The following is a 17,715-nucleotide window of genomic DNA, read 5'->3' as shown; positions in this document are numbered from 1 at the left end:
TCCGTCTTCCTGTTCCAACCCCCACCAACTTGCAATCCATCTCAGTTCTGATAGGGCTGTTTCTGGAGTCCACCCCATGTTCCCAGCTTTTTGTTTCTCCCAGCTGATCAGTTCCTGTTGTGCTGGTGCTACTATTTTGACTGCATAAGAAACCAGCATCACAGCCTGAAGACTGGAAACAGAGGGTATGGTTGTGGTGTTGTATGAGGATAAATGTACAGAAGAATCATTAACAGTGTAAAAATATTTGGCAAGTGAGTCACATTTATTTCAATCAGTATTGATCCTAAGAAAGCATGCCTAGGTTTGTAACTAAGCTTAAAGAAAATCCAATTAAATTAGCAAGATATATTCTAAATATAAGTAATTTTGTAAACTGCTTAGAGATTTTCTTTCAATCAATTGGTATATGAATTTTGTTACATAAATAAAATAAATAAATGTATTTAGGACTGACAGTCATTTCCGCACCATTTGTTGAAAGTACTCTCACAGCACTTTAACTATTATGGCTCCCACCAAAGAATCCTGGAAACCAGTTTTTTAAGTGTTCTGGGAATTGTGGCTCTGTGAGGGGTGTCCTAAAAACAACAATAAATTATTTTGAAACAGGTTTGTTCTAATGTGTTTGTGAAATGATTGTTGATTAGTGTTTTCTAAGTTATGTTTGAAGTCTGTTGTGTGTCCCAATGTAGTAGAGGTGGCATCTACATAGAACACTTACATTCAGTTGCATAGTCTTTGGTAACCTGGTACCTTCTAGGTGTTTTGGATGACATCTTTGACTGTGATGGGAGCTGTAGTCCAAAACAACTGGAGGGCACCCAGTTGATGAAATCGGCAATAGCAAGTGTTGCACTCTTCAAGCTCTTTAGAATTATTTCAGCCTGAGGGTTCTTCTGAAAACTCCTACGTGGACTCCTGGTGCTCCCTTCAAATCCCAGGTAAGGCAGAGGTGGAAAGATATAACTCATTTTCTCATTCACTTATTTTAAAATGTACTTAGGTAATATTGACAGTCCCCTTCCTGGATCCAGAAAACCTCCCTGCCAGCAGAGTCCTTACACATAGGTAAAGGTAAAGGGACCCCCCTGACCGTTAGGTCCAGTCATGGACGATTCTGGGGTTGCGGCGCTCATCTCGCTTTACTGGCCAAGGGAGCTGGTGTACAGCTTCCGGGTCATGTGGCCATCATGACTAAGCCGCTTCTGGCGAACCAGAAACACCGTTCCTATTTATCTACTTGCACTTTGACGTGCTTTCGAACTGCTAGGCTGGCAGGACCAAGCAATGGGAACTCACCCCATCGCGGGGATTCGAACCGCCAACCTTCTGATCGGCAAGCCCTAGGCTCTGTGGTTTATTTTAAGATATTCCTAGGTAATCTTGACGGTCCCCTTCCTGGATCCAGAAAACCTCCCTGCCAGCAGAGTCCTTACACATACCCATTGTCATAAGGTAGGCATCCTCCTACCTATTTCACACCTGCTGAAAGCCTTTTTGTTTCGGTAAGCCTATCTAGACATATATAGTTACCTTTATATGTTTTAAGTTTTATTATTTTCAATCTGTGTTAAAATGGTTATGCTCTTATAATTTTTTAAATTGTTTTGAGTACATATTCGTGTATCAGCTTCTCAGACTTGTGTACGTGTATATAATTTATATTGAAGAGTGGGAAGATATCATACATACACCCCAAACAATCAATCCATCATTTCCATACAGGTAAGAAACCAATTAATATGCTATCTGCCTGTCTACGCTGACGCCATTCCTCTCAAACGTCCCGTATGAAGCACATTCTAGTCGTACGTATTTACGAAGAGAAAGTGGACTATTTCATTGGCTGACAAAGTCAATGGCGCGTCGTTCCGATTGGCCTTTGAGCACTATGCCCTCCTCCACCTCATCCCACCCCCCGCCTCTCCACCTGGCTGGTGAGTGGGAGTGGCCTAAGGTACGGCGGCCTCGGAAGCCCAAGAATCCCCTTCAGTCGAGGCGGGCGAGTCTGAATGGGGTCGATGAAGGAGCACGGTAGCGGCGGGGACGCGCCGGAGACGCGCGAAAGGAAGCCCGTCTTCACCCTGGACGAAGTGGCGAAGCGAAACACCGACAAGGAGACCTGGCTGGTCATCAGCGGGCGCGTCTATGACGTAACCCGCTTCCTCAGCGAGGTGGCTATGCTAATTTATGCAAATAAAGCCCCCCACCCTCCGGAGGGGGCTGTTTACCGCGATACGGGAGCGGGGGCTAGTGGGTGGATCCATTCCCGCCCAGGGACCTCCTGGGAGCAAGGAGGGAGATGCGGGGCCTTGCTGAGGTCATGAAGGCCCCAACCAGGCCTGGAGGGGCCGAAAGGGGAGACCCTAGCTGGCCTCTGCCGGACGGGGTGAGGGGGCTGGAAAAGGCTAGCCTGCAGGCTAAACATGGCGGAGTGGTGGTGGTTGGGATGACTAGGCCCCCGACGGAGCCTCTTCCAGCCTCCTGGACTTTCAACTGCAAGCAGCCTGTAGATTGGGAAAGGCAAAACACAACGTCATAAAGTCCAGGCTAACTTCTTCCAGCTCCTGACAAACCCAGGGCGTTGCTTTGCCATAGCATCTCCTGTCTTCCTTCTAAGACTGTGGCAGGTTCACCCCCTCCCCACAACTTCAGTGGGCTGAGTTTCCTCAGTTATCCTTTGAAAACGTTAAAAATGTATACATAAAAAGTAGCAATACACAGAGAGTAAATCTAGTCGGCCAGAGTCAATTGGAGGACCCACATGGGAATGGGGGTAAAACAAATGCTTTGCATATAGGAGGCATGCAGATTCAGTCTGCAGCATCTCCAGTTTAAAGGGTGGTACACTCTTTAAAGGGACACGGGTGGTGCTGTGGGTTAAACCACAGAGCCTAAGGACTTGCCGATCAGAAGGTCGGCGGTTCAAATCCCCGTGATGGGGTGAGCTCCTGTTGCTCAGTCCCTGCTCCTGCCCACCTAGCAGTTTGAAAGCACGTCAAAGTGCAAGTAGATAAATAGATACCACTCCGGCGGGAAGGTAAATGGCGTTTCTGTGCGCTGCTCTGGTTCGCCAGAAGTGGCTTAGTCATGCTGGCCACATGACCCGGAAGCTGTACGCCAGCTCCCTCAGCCAATAAAGTGAGATGAGCACCGCAACCCCAAAGTCGGCCATGACTGGACCTAATGGTCAGGGGTCCCTTTACCTTTACATTCTTGCCTGAGATGTTGGATGGCCAGTGTGAGGAGGAAAGGGCTAGGAAAAGCCCTAGAGACCCACTGCATGTCACTTTAGATAAAGGGGAGGGCAGGAAATTATCTGAGGCCCTATAAGTAATTTCAGGCTCCCAACTCCCATGAACCCTAATGACCTAATTATCCCAGTGGCCTGGGATAATAGGAACTCATTGATTTGCTTCTTTATTGCATTTATATCTCACTTTTTTCTCCATGGAGCTCAAGGTGGCTTACATGGTTCTCCTCATTTAATCCCCACAACACCCCTGTGAGGTAGGCTAGGCTGAGTGAATGGCCCAATGTCACCCAGGGAGCTTCATAGCCAAGTGAAAATTTGAACCCTGGTTTTCCATGACCTAGTTCAATACACCGACAACTATTTCACACTGGCAGTCCAAAAATATCTAGAAGGCTGCAAGTTTCCCCTCCCCTTGAAGCAGACAGTACTAGGCTAGTGGACCCAGGGGGTTGACCACTTGGCGGCTTTGTAGGCACACACAACTGCTTATTGACTTCTCTAAATGAGAACAGGATAGGAGCAAATGCTTGTTAACGGTTTGCAAAATTCAGCTAACCCTCTGTGTGAACATATCTTATGTTGCAGCCTCTATTAAGATTTAGGATCTCACAGGGTTGATGTGAACATTTTTATGAAAAGGATTTTCAACTATTTGGAACACTAAAATGCTTACAGAAATAATTATTAACTGCTAGCAGCCTTGTACCTGGAATTGCTCAGGAATTCTAAGAAATCAAAACATCAGTGCAGTTTTGAAAGGTCCAGTTCAGTGTGCCATCTTGATTTCAAATGGCTTCCCATTGTACCCAAAGATAAAAGACACATCCTTGATTTCAGGAACCCTTTTGCAAAATTTGGTTACAGTGTCTTAAGAGGTGTCCAAATGCATAGCAACCAGACAAACCATTTTCCAAAATACCTAATAGATGCCAGTATTTTAAAAAGCAAGGTAAGTTTTGCAGGAAGTGGCCACTGTATTGGAAATATCCATATTTCAGTGCCTGGTATCTAACATATAATATTGTCTTAAGTCTGATTAATTCCTCAACTGCTTATGAGCTAATTCCCAATTCTGGCTACTCGGTGACTTTGAAGTTGCTGTTTAGGTATTTCCCAGAAATACTGATTAAGAGGGTTGGGGGTGGAATTGTGTGTGCACACAGACACACATGATCACTTTGCTCTTTCCCCTTCCCAGCAGTCCACAGTGTCTTAAGACAAGACAAGACAAGACAAGAAAAAGTCTTAAGCTTCTGGTAAATGCACATCCACACCATAGTCTGAATCAGATCTAGATTGCAATACTATCTGCAAAAAGAGTAGTCTGGAGACTGAGGACTGTGGGTGGTCTAAATTACTGTTTATTTCACTTAAGTTTCTAGACCTCTTTTTATTGCCTATCCAGAGCAGTTAACAATCACTACATAAAAGCAACATAAAACTATATTAAAGTAATTAGTGCTTCATTTTTTAAAAATCTATAGCTAATCACAGAGATAAAAGGAAATTTCATGAAAACATCGTAAATTTGCAAAAGAACCTCATAGGTTTGTCCTAATATAAAATGCCTTTAGACCAATTTCTAGCTACTTACATGCTTTGGCCTCTTTGATAATATAGTCTAATGGATTGATGCCACCACTGAGAAGACCCCACTGTGTGTTTACACTTGTGTGCCTGTGTGTGAGTTTAACCAAGGCCTCTTTTACTGTTGTGAAATGATGGATGAGCTCACAAGGAAAGAGAAGTGCTTTCTGCGAGTCTTATGTTGAAGCTGTAGATAGTACCTTTCAGATTCCTAGTTAGTTCAGTAGTTCCCAAACATCTTCCCCCATGGACTGCTTGAAAATTGCTATAGTCTTGGAGGACCACTTATTGATCTTTCTGCCTATTTTAGCGATTGTACTGCAATGTTCTTCAACCTGAAACTCTTTGTGCTTTCTTGCTGCATGATACATGAGTGAGATTGTGGTTCAGCCTGAAGTGCTACCACAGGCTTGTTGCGTAAAGCAGAGGAGGCCTCTTTGCAAAGAGATAATTGTGTTCTGCTCCTGGGGCTCCAGCAGCTTGTCGGTCAACGGGCCAGATGCTGATTTAGTCCTTGAAGCCTGCCAATTGCAGCAGGGATTACATAAATCCAATTCTGTTTAGTAATGTTGCAGCAAAGATTACATATTCAAGAATGAGACATTAGACTTTCATGTGATAGAAGCACATTGGAATGAGGGAGACCTGGAGCTCCAGAAAGCTAGGAATTGAATTCCTGGGTAGCTCAGGAGCTGCCTGTGAACACCAGCTGGGTACCCATAATGTATTTCAAGGGAGGATGCACAGGAATGCTTGCTTCTGGGCCCCTTCTCTTGTGTGCCAAATTCTGGGCCCTCACTATGTCTCCTGCTCTAAATGCAAGTTGCTATGAGACTTTGGAAGATTTAAAATCAAACATCTGAATAGCATTAGCTCTGGCAAAGAGCTTTGGGTTCCTTTTCTTGCCTAGGCTGGGGGCATCTTTGCTGGGTACTTTCCAACTTGGTTTGGCATTCTGTTCTCTACTGTCTGCTTGATCACTTGGAGAAAAATTTTCTGGCTGTAAATGGCCTTTTGGCTGTGGATGAATTCAACTTCTCAAACTGACTGTATATCAGATCATCTGTCTTACTTATCCAGCTTTTCTAAGTGACATGGAACGCCAAAACTGTTCTTTAAGGAGAAACTTAAAACCAGAAGATACCAAGAACTTAAGGCAGCATGACACACACTAGCCTAATTCAAAAGCTACCTTTGTATTTGTCTTCTCTCTCCTTCTCTCTGGTAGTATGGAAACCAGATTCAATGCCTGAGAGATTAGTTAGGGCTGAATACTATCCATTCTCAAATAAGCTTTGCTTAACTTCTTTCCATGCCCATCCTTAACTTTGCAGTTCATAAAGACAAAGGAAAGAAGTCAATTGCTGGTGGCTTAAATCAAGCCCTTTTCGCTTGTTGTCCATTTCTAAGGCCTTCAGTGTCCACACCTCTTGTGTCATTCTGGGGAGAAATGTGAGCTGCCAAAGGGGGAAGCTGATGACGTCAATCAGAGATTACTCTCATCACCTCTGCCCCCTGCCTCGCCCTTGGAGGCTTCTTCTTTTTCTTTTTTTTTACCCTGGGAGCAAAATCCACCCCAGGGATCCTTCCAGCACATTGAAGGTGTGCCTGGGCATGTTTTGACTGCATTGTACTCTCTGACCTGAGATGCTGTATGTGACTCCTGCTCTGCCAAAAGTCAGTGGCATCTACAACCCAAGGGAGAGGTGGCAGGAGTCCAAACTATTGGAAGTAAAACGCAGATAGTATAGGAAGCTTCTCCTTTTAGCACATCGGGCAATTGACCACCTAGCCTCACACTGTTTATTCCATCTGCAAGTATCTGTCCACTATTACTGCTATTATTTAGATTTCTTACCTGCCCTTCAACATAAGGTCCCAGGATGGGTTGCAGCAATGTAAAATATAGTTAAAAACAACTTTGAATCAGAAGTATAGGGTGGGCCCTAAAACGTCTATTTATTGAATTTATGTATCTTCCTTCTAAGGGTGCCCAGGGAGACAAACATACACACAAGCGATAAAAGACCAAATATCAATTTGAGTACAAATGCAGACAGACAGATAGATAATCAGATGTTGAAGGCCTGTATAAAGAGGTACATTTTCAACAATGACAAAAGCTGTATAATGAAGGCAGACACATCTATGTGAGGAGGGAATTCAATAGCTATGGGGCTGTCCTAGAGAATGCTCTCTTCTGGCCTGCCACTATCCATGTTGGGATCAAGTAAAGGGTTTTTGTTTTAACCAAAGATGCCAGCAGGGATTAAACCTGGGACTTTTTGCATGTAAAACATGTGCTCATTCCTTGCATCTGTGGAACCAGAACGCACCGTAGTAATCATAGCGATTCTAGCTTTGCTCATCCTGGGAACCCTGCATCCCACTCTTTAACTCACTCTTCACCAACCTGGTGGTTCCCACAGTTGTTCTGGACCAGAGCAGATGGGTGTCTTTGGGTGGAAAAATGGCTGTTAATATCAGAGGTACAGTTTTTAAAAATCAGATGGGTCTTAAGTGGTGCTGAAAAACATTGCATTTGTTTTCTTTTATTATTTTATCTTACATTTATATCGAAGAATACTCAAGGCTGCACATGATTAAAATACAAATACAGTACTGTAAATCTCCAGGTACCTGATGTGTGTTTAAGGGACCAACATTAATGCATTTCCTGACCATGGATAGAAGGAGTAAAATCCGCGGACCTCTTGCTTGCCAGTACTAGGCTTCCAGGTTCTTGGATGGCCAGGACCTTAATTTTTCAAGCATGTTTGAGGAAACTGGATGGAATTCTTGAGGCTTCCCATAGTGGAGATGGGACATTAAGGCTGCAATCCAACTACACTTGCCTGAGAGCAAGTCCCATTGAATTCATAAGGACTTACTTCTGAGTAGATAAGTATAGGATTCAACTGAGTGCAATCCTTTGCATGTCTACTTGGATATTATTCCCACTGAGTTCAGTGGGACATGCCTTGGGTTGTCAGTTGTGTATATGCTGAGGAAGAGAAGCTGGTGTGTTTTTCTTGCTGCTTTTCGTTTTCATAGTTCCTATGTTGTTGTTCTTTGTAGCATCCAGGTGGAGAGGAGGTTCTGCTTGAACAAGCTGGTAGAGATGCCACTGAGAACTTTGAAGATGTTGGCCACTCTATGGATGCCCGAGAGATGCTTGACCAATACCTTATAGGAGAGGTTCATCCGGTGAGGTCCTAGTATGGGGGGGAAATTGGGAATGTTTGTAGCTTTTATTTAATAAGAATATCCACCTTTGGGTACAGGCTGTGGAGCTCCAGAGAGAAGGTGAGGCACAAACTATTCTTTGCTCTTTTGTCAAAGAGCTTGTTGTGGGTTTGGGTGGGGGAGCTGATTAATGTAGCAGTATGTGCTCTCAAATGACTTGAACTCAGCCTTTGCTCGCCTCCTGCCCTCCAGTTTTGGACTATAACTCCCATAAGCCCCAGCCAGCACAACTGTGTTGGAGTAGAAAGTATGACCATGCAAGCTGGGGCTGGTGGGAGTTGTCATCCAAAACAACTAGCGAGTACCAGGTTGGCAAGTCAGCTCTAATGTCCTGGTTTTATTAAATAAGAACTTTGCTCCCAGTTCATTTCTGGGAGTAAGAAGTGAAGGATGCCAGGTACCTCACGTGGCTTGGGTTCTTTCTTGCATGCCAGAAAGGTTTTTTTCCGGGAGCTTAACATCCTTTTTCTTCTTTCTCTTCCTTTTCTTCTCTCAACAGTGTGACCGTAATCCTAATGCCTCTAAGGTAAGTCACTATCCTGGTGATCTCCCCTACCTCCCTTTATTCTAGCATGGAAAAGGTTTTGGGGCACTTGAAAAGGTGCAGTGAGAATGGGCATGTTGTGTTAGTAGAATGCACCTACTCCTCAGTGAGCAGAGCTCACCTCACTTTGACTTCAGCAGTGGTAAAACAGCTGAACATAGGGTGCTGCAATGAGAGCTGCCCTGTTGCACTAGGAGTGTTTGGTTGGTTTCTGCCCTTAATTGGTCAGAGTGGGGATGGGGGTGCTGTCTGTGGGCCTTTTCCTCTAGAGAGCCCAAGGCCACTGGTGTTCTGGCTGCAGTTCTTGTGTTCTGCCTCTCACGTCCTCTCTTTCTGCCTTGGGGCTTCAGTTCAATGAAGAACTCTCCTTCTGCAGTGGTTCTGTGCCATGCTGCCTTCAAACTTGACTATAAAATTGTCTGTAGCACAGTACAGGCAGATCAATGCCTATCTGTGTTCAGAGGTGATATTCCTCAGAGTACAAGTTGCCGGGGAAGTTGAATAAGAATGGATTGTTGGTCTTACTAGGGTTGTTGTTAGGCCTTTAAAGGATGTGGAATGAAAATGTGCATGTGCTAATTTACCGTATTTTTCGCTCTATAGGACGCACTTTTTCCCCTCCAAAAATGAAGGGGAAATGTGTGTGCGTCCTATAGGGCGAATGCAGGCTTTCGCTGAAGCCTGCAGAGTGAGAGGGGAGACCCCGCCGCCTGCCCCACAAGCTCCGGGGACAGCGGGGAGGCGCAGCGCGTCTTCCCGCTGTCCCCGGACCTGGTCTGAGGGCGGGTGGTGGGGAGAAGAGCGCTTCTCCCCGCTGCCTGCCCCGCAAGCTCCGGGGACAGCGGGGAGGCGCAGCGCGTCTCCCCGCTGTCCCCGGACCTGGTCTCAAGGCGGGTGGCGGGGAGAAGAGCGCTTCTCCCCGCTGCCGGCACCACAAGCGCCTGGGGGGGAAATAATTTTTTTTCCCTTTATTTCCCCCCCAAAAAACTTGATGCGTCCTATGGGCCGGTGCGTCCTATGGAGCGAAAAATACGGTATATGTGTAGGTGTCTCTGGGCAGTGTGTGTGTGTGTGTGTGTGTATGTTAAGTTTTTTAAATGACTGAAGGAAGCAGAAGATTTGGGGCCTGGTGCAGAAGGCCTAGTTCTTAGTCCCTCTGGGGTACCAACTCCCTTGCCCTCCCTTGGGAACTTCTTGATTGGACATATGGTTGGCCACTGTAGGAAAGAGTCTGCTGGGCCCCTTTCAGCCTGATCCAGCAGTAGCTGCAGGGCTCTTCTTACTTCCCTCACAAGATATTCAGTTCTGGGTTAAAGGTCCTGGGTTTCAGGACTGTTTACCTTTGCTGGAGGAGAGAGGATTTCCTTGTTCTGCACACAACAGCTTTCAATTGTAGCTGGTTGAGTGGGTGGGGCTGAAAGCACTCTAGGTATGGAACACATCGGAATACCTGAGCAGCCCCTTCGCAGCAAGTCTACCCGGGAGCTGACCTGGCAAACTCTGTGTTGCAGTTGTTGGGAGAATTCTGAGCCTGTCATTGAAGAGCAGTTCCCACGATTGGAGAAGAGCAGTGAGAGCCATCCGCTGGCTATGTAAACACAGCCATTGTGGGTTGCCCAAGTCCCACTGTGTGGTGCCCAGCAGTTCAATCATTTACGATGAAAGGATTATAACATTTCTCTACCTAACTCGAAGCCCATTCTGTGTATTATCCTCTCTCTCTCTCGTCATGTTCCCTGACTTGTGTCAACAAAGGCTTGGGGTGAGCATGAGGTCCCAGCCAACAACTTGTTGAATTTGTCCTGAGAACTTAAGCATTTGATTCTGTGCTACACTTTGCCCAGAGATGTGCCCCTCTGCCACCAGGGAGCAACCTCAGGTTATTCACAGAAGACCTAAGTAGCTTCTCTGCTGCCTTGCTTCTTGGTCCAGAGTTGGAAATGACTTTATATGGGAAACACCCACTCCCTGTCCTTCATGTGTTGTGTTAGTGTCTCGGGAAGCTGTAAAGTCAATACCTTTCTGTGATTTATGATACCTGGGCGAGAAAAAGAGTCTTCACAATGTTTTTCCTACAAACATAAAAACACATTGCAGTAGTTTCATTTATAGAACCACCCAGATTTAAAGTTTCAGAGTGACTGGTGCACAAGGAAATATGTGGTGTGTGTGTGTGTGTTAGCTAGATGAGCGTGGCTAGTTTGGTTACTGCAGTTTGATGCAAGCCAACATGACAGTTACTGGGTTTTCTACGTATAGGTCCCCATTTTGAAGGGGGAAAAAACAGGGGGGAAAACAAAATGCTACAGGCATGCAAACATGTTTGTACTTTTTTCATAAGAAGAATGCCAGGCAAACTTTTGTGGCAGGAACATTGCAAAGAAAGAAAAAGTGAGTCCCACTTAAATCTTGTCTAGGTGTCACTCCTTTCTGACAAGTGAGGGGTTTTTTTCCTGAGGAGAGGCATGGAGTAGTGTGGGTGGCCTCAGCCCTATCCCTGGAGCAAAGCCCTGGTTGGCCCATCTGAAGAAATGTGCCCAGGCATACCCTATTATTTGGAAATGACTTCTGTCTGCTCTGCATTGTCTAATGGCTTACTTGAATCAATTACTAAAAGAAAGGTTTAGACACTGAGGAAGAAGCTGATGATGTTTCTGGTCCTCTGCCTTTACACTGATTCCCCCACCTACACTTTACTTGCCCTGAAAGGGAGTCCTGTTTTCCCCTTTCAGGATCCTGATGGCATGGTTTGCATCATAATTTTCTGGACTGTTTACATAGGAGACCATGGTCCTTTTGTAGCAGAGCCAAGAAATGAGTGCTAGCCCTTTGCATATATGTCATATTTAAATGGCCCCTGTGTTTTCTGTCTCCTTTGCCTCTGCAGAACCTGAGGTACCCCCCTCCCCGCTCTGCTCCTCAAGCCTGTCTTTGAGCCTGTTTTGTGTCTTTTCTTCCTCTGCCAGGCCTAACCAAAGGGGTTGCTTTTGCTTGCTCACCGCCTCTTCTTCCTCCTTAGCTGCTTCTTCAGTGTTGCTTTTCTGCATACTCAGCAAAAGCAACTTGTGTGAGTCTCAAAAGCTAATGATATCTTCTGTAGGAGGAAACTCAATGGGTTTAGTAGTGTTTACTCCTGCTTTTCCCTTTTTAAAAAATAAATAAAATTATCATGGCTAAAGAAGGAAAATGGTCCCTTCCCCTGGGGGCCAATGCAGGCATTGCCTCTTCCAGTGGTAAGGAGACATGGAGGAAGGGCCTTCATAGCCATAGAGAGTGTGAGTTTGATCCAGACATAGATAGTGGTATTGGCAGGAGCTGGAACAGAGCACCAGGAGCTCACCCCCTTGAGCAGGTTCGAACCACTGACCTTTTGATCAGCAAGCTAAAGAGGCTCTGTGGTTTAGACCACAGTGCCACCCACTCAAAAGTATGCTATACTCGAAAGTATGCTATGCTCAAAAGCATACCAGTGTGACTAGATAAATAGGTACTGCTACGGTGGGCAGGTAAACAGCATTTCCATGCACTCTGGCACTTGTCACGGTGCCCCGTTGTGCCAGAAGCCGTTTAGTCATGCTGGCCACGTGACCCGGAAAGCTGTCTGTGGAAAACGGTGGCTCTCTTAGTGTGAAGCAAGATGAGCGCCACACCCCATAGTTGCCTTTGACTAGACTTAACCATCCAGGGGTCCTTTACCTCCCCCCCACAATAGTGGCATGGCAGGAGGTGGCTTCGTGTGGGGGAGAAGGGGGAAAAAATAGATAGACGGCCCACAAGAAATCAGCTCATACAAAATGGGCAGACTAGGAAGTGGAGGGAGAGAGCTGATTGGGGTAGAGAGAGGGGGCTTTTACAGTTGCAACAGGATCCATTGGAGAAGGCCTTCAATACTAAGGGCTATAGTTCTTTCTTCACAGAAAGCCTTTGATTGGATTGACTTGATATAGACTTGGATCTCTTCTTAATACTTCTCTGTTTGTTCTGTCTCTCTCTCTCTGCTGATGTCATTGTCTGTCATGAGTAGCCACCAAAAAATGTGGCTATTTCTAAATTGCCCTTACTGGAACAGCACCCTTCCCGCTCATGGATTGGGTTTCTTTGGTGGTGCGGCAAGTTTCTGTTTGCGAAAGGCTTTTCTTGGTTTCCAAAGCAGACCTCTCTGACTTACAGGGGCACCTCAGACGGTCTGCTGCATTGTCCTTCCAGCTTCATGTCTCAGCCTGTGGAATTCAGCTCAGTGTTGTTGGTCCTTAAGTCTCTTAGCATCTCTTCTCAACTTTCCACAAGGTTCTTAGCTTTTCACCACAAATGCAACTGTCTTATTGCCACTACCTCTGAAATATAGCATTGCTTAATCTGTAGGTTGAATGCAGATTAGTGGATTTCTCTTGGGCATCTCTTTTTCCACTTTATGTTGGGCTATTTTATAGGGGGGAAATGATGGGAAGACTCTTTGTCATATAGTCCCCCTGAAAGTAGCCATCCATAATTTCTGTATTGAACAATCTCTTTGATCAACAGAAGTAGGGCAACTCCTAGAGGCAGGTAAAAATTCCTTGTTCTGGCAGTAGTACTTCCATCTTTGATATCTGCTCTGATATTCTGTATTTCAGCCTTCCCCATTCTGATGTCCTCTAGATATTTTGGACTACAACCCACATCATTCCTAGCTAGCACAGTTGGTTGCTGTATGCTGTAATACTGAGTGTGTGTGTGTGTTTGTGTGTGTGAGAGAATTCTCCCAGTCTTCTTGTAGCCTTCCCTTTTTCAATAACCTTTGCATGTAGAAACAAACAGCAGTCATATAACCTACCATATAGTACAATACTGCAAGCAAATTGCTTCTGTGCTTGGTGTCTTAGACTCACAACATTTTTCATGGTCAGTATATTTATTTGCACTGCCACAGGCCATCGTAATTTTAACAAGTTAAAAACAAGGTTCTGTTTCTGTAGAAACTTAATAAGTTCAGACAGAATTGGGCAATGTTTATTGAAGATAGGTATAACAAGGCACAGTCTTGACATGATCCAAAATATTTATTAGAGATGACATAATATATACCATTATTTTTAATGTAATACTTGCAATTTCTTTATTTTTTGTTAACTTTTCTTTGTAAATACATATGGTTTTCTAAAGGTGAATACAAATTATAAATAAATTAAGAACAAGTATTTGATAGTCACTTCTTGCCATACAATCCCTCTTGGCTTGTACCTGCAACCTCCAAGGGGAATTGGATAAGATTCTCCTCTCCCCTGGGCTTTTTTGCCCCATCCCAGTTTCTTATCTTTGCTACAAGAAGCAAAGAGGTCTCCTGTCCTGGATCTGCCAAACACGAGGTACAAGAGAGAATGCCAGCCACTCTTTGTGGTCAAGCTGCTTGCATTGGGTGCACAGAAAGGCTACCTGAACTTGGTAAAGCAAAGAAGTTATATTATTTAAGCAAGCACCCTTTAGCATTGCTGCTCAGAGCTCAGGCGACAGATTGGAAACACATGGGATGGGTGCCAAAGGAAGGCTTAGGGCTGGCGCTGGCGCTGGGAGTGTTAAATGGAATCTCATTAAGGAGTTATGTGCATGTTTAACAATTGGCTTCTCTTCACGCTTGGCTAGGAGATTTGGCCGGTGAACAGCACTGCTTTAGACAGCCCTTTTCACAATGCTGCTGCTGTCACTTGGCATTTGCAGCTTTGCAATAAGGGAACTATTCACATCTTAAAGGCAAAGGCACCTTTTTGTAACTTCCCTCCATTACACGGAGAGGCAATTGCTCAGGCTGGCTTTTCATGATGTCTCATTTTGAATTGAGGCCAAGTGTTGTGCTTGTAATGAAGAGTCCATGTGTGGCTGCTGGTTGTGAGGCTAAGCCAGTATGTGGAATGTGTCTTAAGGACACCAAGCTGTGTACTTTACATAGAGTTGCTGTTAAGATATGTCTGGATGGTGAACAGTGGGGAACTCAAAATTCAGGCCAACAAGCAAGGGCAAAACAGCAGCACAACACATGGCTTGTATTGTTATGGGAAGTCTCTGCTTGGTGACTGAGCCTTGTAGTCATGGAGAGGAACCTTATTGATCACAGCAGCAAATAAGAAAGCAAAGGAACACACAGCAACTGGCAAACAGTGATTGTCTAAGACAGGCACCCCCAACCTTCGGCCCTCCAGATGTTTTGGCCTACAACTCCCATGATCCCTAGCTAACAGGACCAGTGGTCAGGGATGATGGGAATTGTAGTCCAAAACATCTGGAGGGCCGAAGGTTGGGGATGCCTGAAGAGCTTCCCTATGAAAAGTGCCCAAGTACTTATAGAACATGGAAGAGAGACTGAAGAGAAACTAAATGTGTGCCCAGACATAGTTGTTGGGAAGAATGGAACATGTTGAGAGAGTATAGTGGTACCTCGGGTTAAGAACTTAATTCGTTCTGGAGGTCTGTTCTTAACCTGAAACTGTTCTTAACCTGAAGCACCGCTTTAGCTAATGGGGCCTCCCGCTGCCGCGCAATTTCTGTTCTCATCCTGAAGCAAAGTTCTTAACCCAAAGTAATATTTCTGGGTTAGCGGAGTCTGTAACCTGAAGCGTATGTAACCCAAGGTACCACTAAATGAATAGGTGAAGAACCAGGGCAGAGAATGAAGATCCAGAAAACAATCCTCCCATTCGTTCCTTCTTCCAGGGTCATCTCAATGCTATTACCCACCTTTGCTCAAATTGGACTGGTCATATGTCACAGTAAACAATAAACCATGGTATATTGTAAATGAGCAGAAAGCTGGTGCAGGCTGCTTAATCACTCCCACTTTACTCCAACCTGGCTAGCACAGAAACAAACAAACCAGAAGGCTTGGCGTTACATGCAAACTGAGGCATGTGGTTTGTTTAGAAAGTGGGGGGGGGGACCCTGAGTCAAGCCTGGTGGTTTATTTGTCCAGCCAGGCCATGCTAAATATTCATAGCAAGCCATAACCCATAGGTTGCCATGACATGTGAACCAGACCATTTCGTAACCTATAATTTCAGCTTGCATGTTTTATAAAATGTACACGAAATGTGTGTTTGTTTTGTCTTCTCAGGTTCCAAACAAGTCTCCCTCGAAAGAATCAAGGTATGGTATTCTGCTCTGCCAATAGAGTAAACAAACAAGCTTTTTCTAAGTCAGCCTGGTTTCTAAATAGATCTATGGTACTTCAACATTGGTATGGATCAGCCTCCTGCACCAGCATCTTAATCATGCATCATTCTAGGCTTTGTTGTTACATACTATGATCTGTGGAATGACCATCTAAATTAGTCCTATAAATATTTTATTTTTACATATCTGTAAATGAGATAAATCTACCCACCTTTGACTGAGGCCAGTTCCTAATCTTGTGCCATCTTTGCTGCTCCTGTGTTGTATGAGATTCCTTACTCAGCCATGATAATGTATTTAACTGGTAGCCACATGTAGGCTGAAACTAGTGGAAAGTTCTGAAGCAACCATACTTATTGGGTAGGAATGAACTGCCTTAGGTTTTTATCTATACCTATAAATGAATGGATAGAATTGTTAAGACTTTGCTCACAGAACTATGACAGAAAAAGATTCTAGAAAAGAATTCTCCTGTTTTAAGTGCATTTAACATAAATGTAACTTTATACCCCCCCCTTGCCTTTTTCCTCAGTTTGTGGACAGTCTGGCTGATCCCTGTTTTGGGAGCCATAGTCTTGGGATTGATGTATCGCTACTACGTGATGGATGGGAAATCCTCCTGATTTGACCTTGCTGAACCTTTAGGACTGGAAACCATGCCTTGCCACTGAAAATGGTGGGGGTCTTACTAAATTCTGATGAATACCTAGATGTTGTCCTTCACTTGTATCAGTCAGTCCAGCAGCCCTGGTGTCTGCAAAGCCAAGCGGGAATTTGGTGGGGCCCACTGTTATCTTTCTTGTAACTGCAGAAACAGCAACTTCCTGCCATTCCATGGCATGGCATTTCTGTCACCATTGACCATGAGTCACTTTTCATCCAGCAGCTTCTGGTTTGTCGTGATGGTGCCTCTGATCCATGCCAGCCTGTCCCATTAAGTACCAGCAGAATGAGATGGCATGCTGTCAACATTCCTCTTTAGCAGGAGACCAGCAAGAGAAATGGCTCCACCAGCACAGCGCAGACTGGGAACGGCGGCACACCTGCCTCTTCTCGGGTGTTTTCCTTCAGCTTCTTTCTGTACATGGTTTTTGAAACGGTTAAATGGGTACATTTTTGTTTCAGTCTTCTGGTTTACATAGTCCTGTCTGCCTTTTTAATCTGCCTGATCTGTAATAAAGGACTCTCCAATTACTCTGGTCAGCGGCCTTGTTTTCCTGACTGATTCTGCTACCTCTGGCAAAGCTGGAACTGGCCATCACTCGCCTGCCCTTCTGCTTCTGCTCTTAATGCCCTATTTGAGCGTAGAACTCCAAGAAGCTGGTGTGGTACAAAGCTAGTGGCTCTTTCACCAACTTTGTACCAGAAAAGCTTGCTATGTTCTAAGCGCAAGCAAGTTGGTATCAACACTGAGGGAGAGAAGGAAGCTGAAGGAAATTGTGCCTCTAGGGTTGAAACAAGAGATGAGGATACCTTTAAGGTTTGTGCTTTTTCATTTGCTCTGAAGCCTGAAACAATGCAAGCAAGCAGCACAAGACAGGCATTGTGCTGGGATAATTCCCTTCCTTCTCAGATACTCCCCCTAATTTTGCCTTAAGTTTGAATCTAGTGTGTTAAGGGGAAGGACAGCCATGAAGCTAAAGTTATCCACTAATATAATTTTAATATTGCCTTTCTTCATGGGAGGTCAAGAACTATAGCTTCTTAAAGGAAATTTTGGCATCATAAGTAACATCTAGTGTAAAACCAGTGGCTTGTCTTGAGATTGCAGTTTTCTATTGGATAACTTTGGGGGTTTAGAGTAGTTCGTTTATGGCTCTGAACCCCTCAGGCCTAAGCACTGAATAAACCCAGTTCTTAGTATAATCTTCAGTTACATATCTTGACAGTTTGAAACTAACCCTCCAGGGTTTTTCTCTTGTCTGTTACTAGGCTGTCC

General features: G+C 44.8%; 1 protein-coding gene across 3 annotated transcripts; it reads left to right on the top strand.

Moving 5' to 3' along the window:
* Nucleotides 1-1,925: 1,925 nt before the first annotated feature.
* Nucleotides 1,926-16,970, top strand: CYB5B (cytochrome b5 type B). Of its 3 annotated transcripts, XR_014551323.1 has the most exons (6): nucleotides 1,926-2,177; nucleotides 7,925-8,053; nucleotides 8,592-8,618; nucleotides 15,718-15,749; nucleotides 16,309-16,452; nucleotides 16,663-16,970. XR_014551323.1 is itself a non-coding variant. In XM_083626578.1 (5 exons), exons 1-5 carry the CDS (start codon nucleotides 2,016-2,018, stop codon nucleotides 16,397-16,399), a joined length of 441 nt encoding a protein of 146 aa, XP_083482704.1. In that variant the 5' UTR covers nucleotides 1,927-2,015; the 3' UTR covers nucleotides 16,400-16,970. The 3 variants fall into 3 exon arrangements, 2 of the variants coding, with proteins under 2 accessions (XP_083482704.1, XP_083482705.1); XM_083626578.1 differs by having other exon boundaries at nucleotides 1,927-2,177; nucleotides 16,309-16,970; XM_083626579.1 differs by lacking the exon at nucleotides 1,926-2,177 and adding an exon at nucleotides 2,224-2,392 and having other exon boundaries at nucleotides 16,309-16,970.
* The last annotated feature ends 745 nt before the right edge of the window (nucleotides 16,971-17,715 follow it).

The sequence above is a fragment of the Podarcis filfolensis genome (genome assembly GCF_964270895.1).
Source record: "Podarcis filfolensis genome assembly, chromosome: 8".
Lineage (NCBI taxonomy): Eukaryota > Metazoa > Chordata > Lepidosauria > Squamata > Lacertidae > Podarcis > Podarcis filfolensis.
This window is presented reverse-complemented; position numbering and strand designations above follow the sequence as displayed.

Coding starts and splice junctions, on each gene's coding strand:
- CYB5B (XM_083626578.1), top strand. CDS start 2,016: ATGGGGTCGATGAAGGAGCACGGTAGCGGCGGGGACGCGCCGGAGACG. Junction 2,178..7,924: donor TAACCCGCTTCCTCAGCGAG/GTGGCTATGCTA, acceptor TGTTCTTTGTAG/CATCCAGGTGGAGAGGAGGT. Junction 15,750..16,308: donor TCTCCCTCGAAAGAATCAAG/GTATGGTATTCT, acceptor CTTTTTCCTCAG/TTTGTGGACAGTCTGGCTGA.